Source organism: Macaca mulatta, chromosome 1 (genome assembly GCF_049350105.2).
Source record: "Macaca mulatta isolate MMU2019108-1 chromosome 1, T2T-MMU8v2.0, whole genome shotgun sequence".
In the NCBI taxonomy this organism is placed as follows: domain Eukaryota; kingdom Metazoa; phylum Chordata; class Mammalia; order Primates; family Cercopithecidae; genus Macaca; species Macaca mulatta.
The window spans coordinates 162837338-162847197 of NC_133406.1; the positions used below are offsets into that span (position 1 = coordinate 162837338).

The 9860-nt window shown below is 39.8% G+C and overlaps 1 protein-coding gene across 2 annotated transcripts in view; it reads left to right on the top strand.

The window, feature by feature from the left end:
- The window catches only part of USP33 (ubiquitin specific peptidase 33), a 69556-nt gene extending 59941 nt beyond the window's left edge, over positions 1 to 9615 (top strand). For both annotated transcript variants that reach the window (XM_015143009.3, XM_015143013.3), the window contains exons 22-24: positions 4756 to 4858; positions 7673 to 7741; positions 8130 to 9615. In XM_015143009.3, the coding sequence (XP_014998495.1) occupies positions 4756 to 4858; positions 7673 to 7741; positions 8130 to 8287 (330 nt within the window). In that variant the 3' untranslated portion in view covers positions 8288 to 9615. The remainder of the gene's footprint in view (positions 1 to 4755; positions 4859 to 7672; positions 7742 to 8129) is intronic.
- The last annotated feature ends 245 nt before the right edge of the window (positions 9616 to 9860 follow it).

Here is a 9860-nt window from a genome sequence, read left to right on the forward strand (position 1 = left end):
TAAAAAGGTCATGGCATACTGATCCATGCAGCAACATGGACAAATATTAGAAACATTATGCCAAGTGTAAGACAGACATACAACAGACTATATAATGTCTAATTCATTTATATGAAATTTCTAAAAAGGGAAAAAGTGTAGAGACAAATGATTAGCAATTTCAAGGACCAAGAGAAGGGGAACTGATTGCAAACTGGTGCAGGACAGCTTTTGTGGGTGTTGGAGGGCTCTAAGCTGGATTGTGGTGACAGTTGCACAACTGTAAATTTACAGAAAACCTTTGAAGTCCACACGAAGAGTGGGAGGATTATACCTTAACAAAATTTTTTTTTTTTTTTTTTAAAGCAAATCTGGGACTGGGCAAGGTGGCTTATGCCTTTCTTGCACTTTGGGAGGCTAAGGAGGGAGGATTGCTTGAGCCTAGGAGTTGGAGATTACAGGGAGCTCTGACCATGACCCTGTACTCCAGCCTGGGCAACAGAGCAAGACCCTATCTTTAAAAATAAATAAAATTGACCGGGCTCAGTGGCTCACGCCTGTAATCCCAGCACCTTGGGAGGCTGAAGCAGGCGGATGACTTGAGGTCAGGAGTTCAAGACCAGCCTGGCCAACATGGTGAAACCCCATCCCTACTAAAAATACAAAAATTAGCCAGGTGTGGTGGCGGGCGCCTGTAATCCCACCTACTAGGGAGACTGAGGCAGGAGAATTGCTTGAACCGGGAAGGTAGAGATTGCAGTGAGTTGAGATCACACCACTGTATTCCAGCCTGGATGACAGAATGAGATTATGTCTCCAAAAAAAAAAAAAGAAAAAGAAAAAGAAAAAGTGCAAACCTATGATTATTATTCTGTAATATTAGGGTTTATTTTTTGTTTGTTTTATTCAGGCCCCCCCCCCTTTTTTTTTTAAACAAAGCACATGTGTGGACAAAAATAACACTGGAATATAAAAATAAGTGCCCTTGGTGGATTGGAAGCTAGGTGAAGTTTCTGAAAAACTGAAAAAGCAGATAGGATCAGATCAAAGAAGCAAGCAAGTGCCATAGGAAATGACTATATGGGCTTTAATCTTGGAAGTGGCAGATACCGTGATGACCCTAGCATTCTACCTGTTGCACTGTACCAGGCAGCAAGCATAAAGGTATCTGCCTAGGTAGAGCAGTGAATGTAGACGTGTGAAGTATGATTGATATTCAGGGAGGTACATCAGGAAATTGTATCCTAAATAACAAAACAAAACCTCAGTACATGGGTTGATTGAATGGCAAAATAAATACTATTGGAGAGCAAATTAGTATGCTGGAAGATGTAGCGGAAAGATTTCTCCCAAGGTAAAGCACAAAAAGATAAGCAGACAGAAAGAAGAAAAGTTTTGACATGTTGAATAGCTATAGGATCCAATATTTTTCTATTATGTATTTTTTAAAAGAGAACAGGGTGAGAACTACATTTAGAGTAACCATTTAGATAAATTTCTCAAAACTAGAGAGAAACACATCCTTAAATTAATGAGGTAACTGTGCTTAACTAAATTTTAAAAAGCTTCTACCTAAACACATAGGAAGTAACTTAATACCAAAGATAAAGTAAGTCCTGAAAGTGTTTAAACATGGTAGTGGTATGAATGTAATGGTTGTTATAATTCAGCATCTGGCAGATTCAGTCTGACATTACATTTTAGAAATCTCAGTTCTCTAGGGATAAGTTTCTCACCACAGAAAGCCCCAACTTTAATTCCATGCCTTGAGACAAATATGCCTTGATTTCTTTGTTAACCATCAGAGACTGCCACAGCATTTTACATTTCATTGTTCCACTGAAGCAGCTAGCTACTTTGTGTCCCAGAAAGATCTTTGCCCTCAGAGAGCTTACATATACATACATACACACACGTACATATATATACACACACATACACACACACACACACTTTTTTTTTTTTTTTTTTGAGACAAGGTGTTGCTCTTTTGCCCGGGCTGGAGTGTGGTGGCATGATCACAGCTTTCTGCAGCCTTGATCTCCCATGCTCAAGAGATCCTCCACATCAGCCTGCTGATGAATAGCTGGGACTATAGGCATGTGCCACCACCCCCAGCTAATTTTTTTTTTGTATTTTTAGTAGAGGTGGGGTTTACCATGTTGCCCAGGCTGGTCTTGAATTTTCTGGTCTCAGGTGAGCCACTGTGCCATGCCAGAGCTTATATTTGATAAATATGTTATATATTATATTAAAAGGTGATGGGTACAATGGAAAGGGGAAACAATGAATAGAATCAGAGGCACCAAGATTATAATGGTGAGGGGGAGGAGTCAGGTTGGAGTTTTATATTTTATTTTTATTTTATTTTATTTTTGAGATGGAGTATTGCTTTTTTGTCCAGGCTGCAGTACAGTGGCGTGATCTCGGCCCACTGCACCCTCCTCCTCTTGGGTTCAAGCAATTCTCCTGCCTCAGCCTCCCGAGTAGCTGGGATTACAGGCACCCACCACCACGCCTGGCTAATTTTTGTATTATTAGTAGAGATGAGGTTTCACCATGTTGGCCAGACTGGTCTCGAACTCCCCACCTCAGGTGATCCGTAAGTGATCTGTGACGCTGGGATTACAGGCGTGAGCCACCGCGCCCAGCCCAGGTTGGAGTTTTAAACAGGATGGTCAAAATAGGACTCATTGAGAAGATGACACTTAAGCAAAGACTTAAAGGAGGTAAGGGAGATAGTCATTCAGATACCTGCAAAAAGAAGGGTTACTGCAAAAGCCTTGTGAGGCAGGGGTGTATTTGTTTGATTCTGGGAATAACAAAGTGGCCAGTATGACCACCAGTGAAAAATGAGGAAGAAAGAAGATGAGGTCAGATTATGGGGTGAGATCATGGAGGTACTTCTGGGCTATTTTTATAAGGAAATCTGTGGACAATCACAGGGGGTTGATTAATTTGATTAGAGGAATTATATAATCTGAACTTGGTTGTCTTTGTCCACAGGTAGTGTGTTCCATGGATTTAATTGCCCATCATGAGATATTTTTAGGAGTCTTATACACTGCTACAATTAGATTAATTCCAAATACCCTTAATTTTCCCAAGCCTCTTTTGCTTGTGCTTCTCTTTCTGTATCAGTTTTTCTGTCGCTTGGGTTTTTTTTAACTGGCTAACCTGGCAAAAAAGAAATTTACTAAGAATAAAAATTGAAAAACCATACCTCCAAAAGTTTGAGAACTAAGGTAGCCCTGAGTATCTACCTGAATTGACATCGGAGTGATTCCATTCTAACCATTAGGTCACTTCTCTGAAGATTTTTATTTCTGGTAGAGTTGTGTATAGTTTGAGTCACATACCCATTCCTTAGGTCGAGGGCCGGAAGAGGGAATTGGTTTTTAGGGACTGTCCCACCGCTTTTTAGAATTTACCTATACATTTGTGTATATTGCTTGTGAAATGACATGTAGAAGATCATTCATTGCAACATGGCAGGTAATAGCAAGTTGTCTACCAGTATCTTAAGTAAACAAAGTATAGACTGTGGATATAATATGTGTACATAAATAAAGTTTATGCATTAGATTTTTTTTTTTTTTTTTTGAGGCGGAGTCTCGCTCTGTCGCCCAGGCTGGAGTGCAGTGGCTAGATCTTGGCTCACTGCAAGCTCCGCCTCCTGGGTTCACGCCATTCTCCTGCCTCAGCCTTACAAGCAACTGGGACTACTGGCGCCCGCCACCTCGTCCAGCTAGTTTTTTGTATTTTTTAGTAGAGACGGGGTTTCACCGGGTTAGCCAAGATGGTCTTGATCTCCTGACCTCGTGATCCGCCCGTCTCGGCCTCCCAAAGTGCTGGGATTACAGGCTTGAGCCACCACGCCCGGCCTATGCATTAGATTTTTAATAAATATGTGCAGTATTTATTGTTTTGAAGACTTTGTCTTGACCATCTTCATTTACCCAATCTTTATGCCCCTTTTATGTTTACTTGTTAAATTTTGAGACAGAACCTAGAATTGTTTATTCATATATGCTACCACATATCCTAGTACTAAGTTAGGGTACCTCTTACTGTACCACTTTTTTTTTTTTTTTTTTTTTGAGACAGGGTCTTATTCTGTCACCCAGCCTGGAGTATAGTGGCACAATCATGGCTCACTGTAGTCTCAACCTTCTGAGCTCAAGTGATCCTCCTACCTCAGCTTCCCGAATAGCTGGGACTACAGGCACGAATCACCTCACACAGCTAATTAAAAAAATTTTTTTTTGTATAGCCTGAGTGCAGTGGTTCACGTCTATAGTCCCAGCACTTTGGGAGCCCGAGGCAGGTGGATCACTTGAGGCCAGGAGTTCAAGACCAGCCTGGCCAACGTGGTGAAAACCTCATCTCTACTAAAAATACAAAAATTAGCCAGGTGTGGTGGCAGGCACCTGTAATCCCAGCTACCCGGGAGGCTGAGGCTGGAGAATCGCTTGAATTTGGGAGGCGGAGGTTGCAGTGAACCCAGATCGTGCCATTGCACTCCAGCCTGGGCAACAACAGCAAAACTCTATCTCAAAAATAAATAAATAAAAATAAAAAATAATTTTTTTTTTTTTTGTAGGGATGTTCTCACGATGTTGCCCAGGCTGGTTTTGAACTCCTGGGTTCAAAGACTCCTCCTGCCTCAGCCTCCCAAAGTGCTGAGTTATCAAACACTGAAGTGGAATGATTGTATTGTTTTGCCATAAAGCAAGTTTTAGATACTAGGTGATTGTTTTTTTTTCCCCCATCTAGCTTAATAGAGCGTTCCAAGAAGAGGACTCTCCAGCTACTTTTTATTGCATCAGTATGCAGTGGTTTAGAGAATGGGAAAGTTTTGTGAAGGGTAAAGATGGAGGTAAGTGGTTGACTGAAAAAAATTTTTTTGGTAAATTATTTGTTGTTTTGTTTGACAAATATTTCTTGAATATCTATGTGCACTTGGGATTACACTATTGAACAGAAGAGAAAAAAATCCTGTCCTCAGGGATCTTCACGTTCTAGTTTATATTCTGTTGGTTTTAAATTTTGTTAAACTCATTTTATGAATTATAGCAGGAATAAGAGAACTGAACAAAGTAAATCTGTGATCTTAATATTGAAAAAATTTTGGAAATCTTTATAAGGAATAAGAGGTTGCTTAAGTTACAGTTTATTCAATACAGTGGACTTTTAAAGTAAAATTGTATAACAATATTTAATAATTTGAAAATAAGATGCTCTGATATGTGCCGGGCGTGGTGGCTCACGCCTGTAATCTCAGCACTTTGGGAGGCCGAGGTGGGTGGATCACCTGAGGTCAGGAGTTCAAGACAAGCCTGACCAACATAGTGAAGCCCTGTCTCTACTAAAAATACAAAAATTAGCCAGGTGTGGTGGCAGGCACCTGTAATCCCAGCTACTCAGGAGGCTGAGGCAGGAGAATTGCTTGAATTCGCAAGGCGGAGGCTGCAGTGAACTGAGATCATGCCACTGTATTCCAGCCTGGCCAACAGAGCAAGACTTTGTCTTTAAACAAACAAACAAAAAAAAGACATTCTGATATGTGAAAAAGGCTGCAACAATATGCCCGGTTAAAGCTTTTTTGTATTTATGTATTTACTTTTTAAAATTTTTAATTAATAGAGACAAGGTCTTACCTCTGTTGCCCAGGTTGAAGTACAGCAGCATGATCACGGCTCACTGCAGCCCTGACCTCTCAGCCCATGCGATCCTCCTACCTCCATCTCCTGAGTAGTTGGGACCACAGGCATGTACTACCACACTTGGCTAATTTAAAAATTATTTTAAAAAATTAATTGTAGAGATATGGTCTCACAGTATTGCCCAGGAAGTCCTGTGCTCAAGGAATGCACCCACCTTGGCCTCCCAAAGTGCTGAATTACTGAGTTCTCTCTATATTGCCCAGGCTGGCCTCAAACTCCTGGGCTCCAGCGATCCCCTTGCTTCAGCCTCCTGAGTAGCTGGGACTATAGGTGCACACCACCTTATCTGACTTTTCTACACTTTTAAAAAAATTGTATTTTTATTTTGTAAGTTCCAGCATACATGTGCAGGATGTGCAGGTTTGTTACATAGGTAAACATGTGCCATGGCGATTCGCTGCACCTATCAACCCATTACCTAGGTATCAAGCCCAGCATGCATTAGCTGTTTTTCCTGTTGCTCTCCCACCCCTCATACCCCAGCCCCCCACCAACAGGCCCCAGTGTGTGTTCTCCTCCCTGTGTCCTTGTGTTCTCATTGTTCAGCTCCTACTTACTAGTGAGAACATGCAGTGTTTGGTTTTCTGTTTCTGCATTAGTTTGCTGAGGATAAGGGCTTCCAGTTCCATCCATGTGCCTGCATAGGACATAATTTCTTTCCTTTTTATGGCTGCATGGTATTCCATGGTATATATTTACCACATTTTCTTTATCCAGTCTATCATAGATGATCATTTGGGTTGATTCTCTGTCTTTGCTGTTGTGAATAGTGCTGCCATGAACATATGTGTGCATGTATCTTTATAACAGAATGAATTACATTATTTTGGATATATACCCAGTAATGGGATTGCTGGGTCAAATGGTATTTCTGGTTCTAGGTCTTTGAGGAATCGCCACACTGTCTTCCACAATGGTTGAACTAATTTACATTCCCACTAACAGTGTAAAAGTGTTCCTATTTCTCCACAGCCTTGCCAGCATCTCTTGTTTCTTGACTCTTTTTTTTTTTTTTTGAGGTAGAGGCTCACTTTGTCGCTCAGGCTGTAGTGGAGTTGGTGAGATCTCAGCTCACTGCAACCTCCTCCTGGGTTCAGGCGATTGTCCTGCCTCAGCGTCGTCTTTTGAGAAGTGTTCATGGTCTTTGCCCACTTTTTAATGGTTTTTTTTTTATTGTAAATTTGTTTAAGTTTCTTTTACAGCTTTTGATGATGACCATGTGGTTCACTTTTGCCTTAAATTTTAAAAAGAATGTATTTAAACACTTTCCTTTATAATGCTTTTATTGTTTTTAATGTTACTTTGATAATCTGAAGTACATTAATTGTATAATTTCTTTAAAGTTACAAAGGAATTGCTATTTTTTAGCATTAGTGGTACATTTTGACTTGTAATCCCCAAACGGAGAGTTAAAAAATAATTTCTGTTAGACCGTGATGGTTGTGAACAAGCCTCTCTTATCTTCTTTCCTGGTTCTGTTTTGGGGGAACTAAGAACTAAAAACGAAGAAGCTCAGGAGAAGACATTAAGAATTAACCATAGGCCAGGCGCGGTGGCTCATGCCTGTAATCCCAGCACTTTGGGAGGCTGAGGCAGGCGGATCATGAGGTCAGGAGTTCGAGACCAGCCTGACCAACATGGTGAACCCCATTTCTACTAAAAAAAACAAAGCAAAAATTAGCTGGGCGTGATGGCGTGTGCCTGTAATCCCAGCTACTCAGGAGGCTGAGGCAGGAGAATCACTTGAACCTGAGGTGGAACTTGCAGTGAGCTAAGGTCGTGCCACTGTACTCCAACCTGGACGACAGGGCGAGACTCCATCTCAAAAAAGAAAAAAAAATTAATAATTTGGCTAAGAAATAACCAATCTGATAATATAGTTACAGGTCACAATTTTGTCAAGCACAAAATTACACAATTTTTGTTACATTTCTTTGAAAAATACATTTTGATATTTTTTCCTTTAGATCCTCCAGGTCCTATTGACAATACTAAGATTGCAGTCACTAAATGTGGTAATGTGATACTTAGGCAAGGTAAGTTTGACTCGTATTTAAGCTTTTACTTGTGAGTGATTTGTCACTGTTAGAAATATGTTATCATTAGTCATCTATAGTACTCTTTTAGCCAGCTGAAGAATGTAATCCATACATTAACTAGGGGCAAATAATGGAAAGCAGACACTATTTTTTTTATCTGAAGAAAAGTCTTAAGGCTGTTGGTAAGAGCTAAGAAAATGCATCTCTGACATTTTAAGACAAACCGTATGTTGCAGCTTATAACAATATGGGCTGGTAGTCTGCGGATTCATGTTCCAAAAGTTCTCAATTATCCCTAGAAGATTCATGCTGGGGGGTACATTATGAAAGCTTTTGCAATATGAATGTAGGTTTGTAAACATTATTTCTTCTACATAATTTTAAGGAGCAGATTCTGGCCAGATTTCTGAAGAAACATGGAATTTTCTGCAGTCTATTTATGGTGGAGGTCCTGAAGTTATCCTGCGACCTCCAGTTGTTCATGTTGATCCAGATATACTTCAAGCAGAAGAAAAAATTGAAGTAGAAACTCGGTCTTTGTAATTTTTAGGATGTAGAGAGTTCTCATGAGGAATCATTTTCACGTCCCCTGACATGTACACATGCGAAAACATTCCTAAAAGCGTGTTTATTTTCTTTTTTTTTTTTTCATCATTTATCCCATTTATTTCTTCTTAGTGGGCATTATGGAAGAATATATTAAAATGTGTAATATACCACAGGTTGGTATATTTAATTTTAAATACTTACCATAAAGTCTTTCAGTGTAATTTTTCTTTGAGACAGAGTCTTCCTCTGTCACCCAGGCTGGAGTGCGGTGGTGCGACCTCTGCTCACTGCAACCTCCGCCTCTTGGGTTCAAGCAATTCTCCTGCCTCAGCTTCTTGAGTAGCTGGGATTATAGGCACCTGCCACCATGCCCGGCTAATTTTTGTATTTCAGTAGAGATGTGGTTGCACCATGTTGGCCAGGCTGGTCTCAAACTCCTGACCTCAGGTGATCCATCCACCTTGGCCTCCCAAAGTGCTGGGATTACAGGTGTAAGCTACAGCGCCTGGCCCAGTGTAATATTTTTGAAAGAGGAGGGACAATTGTGAAATCAGTAGATTATCTTTAATCTTTGTACTACATGCAGATCCACAGTATCCTTTGTAGTGTTGTAAATACTTTTACTTTGAAAACTTTTTCATTACCCTAAATCACCGTAACTCTGACCAGTCTTTCAGTTCTCCAAAAGCCTAATTTAATTGTGTAGTTTTGTCATGGCTTCATATAATAAAGAGCCTATTTTAAGTTGAAAGTAGTAGTCAGAAAATTGTTAATTTCCTAAAGCTCAGGAAACTAGAGTGTCACTTTTTTTGCACTGCAACATATACACTAGCTTATTAAAATTTACAAAATGTCTTTTTGAATGTATCAAGGATGTATTTAGTTTGAGTGGAATTTGTCAGCAAATATCAGTAACTTATTGCCGCTTATATTGTACAATGTTAAACTTCAATTCCTGTAACTCTGGTTAGTATTAATGTCAATAACTAAAAAACTTAGAGTTAGTTTTAGGGCACTTTTTATTTTGAGAGCATGAAGTGTGGAATGTGTCACTGCGATTGGTGATAAAACTGAGGCCACTTGTAGCTTGATTTTTAAAATGAAATAGATAAAGTCTTTTTGAATAATATAGTATGCACTGCTGTTTGCTTGATTATGTAATGTCAAAAGTTTAACTATATTCCAAGTACGAAAACATACTGGATTACATTGAGGATGTTGAATAGCATTCATGATGGCTTTGTTTTGGTTTGGGGCAGCTGTCACCAGCTAAAGCAATGTTGTTAAAATTAGCTCAATAAAAATGATTTTAAAATGTAAAACTTGAATGTTGAATTTATTTGATAGACGTTAAAGGTAAAAGGTATAAAGTTTGCTAATATTAATACCTTCTTGCTGTTTCTATTTTATTTGATTTATGTATTCTTTTGAGACAGAGTCTCACCCTTGCCCAGGCTGGAATGCAGTGGCACAGTCTTGGCTCACTGCAACCTCCACCTCCTGGGTTCAAGTGATTCTCCTGCCTCAGCCTCCCAAGTAGCTGGGGTTACAGGCATGAGCCACCACG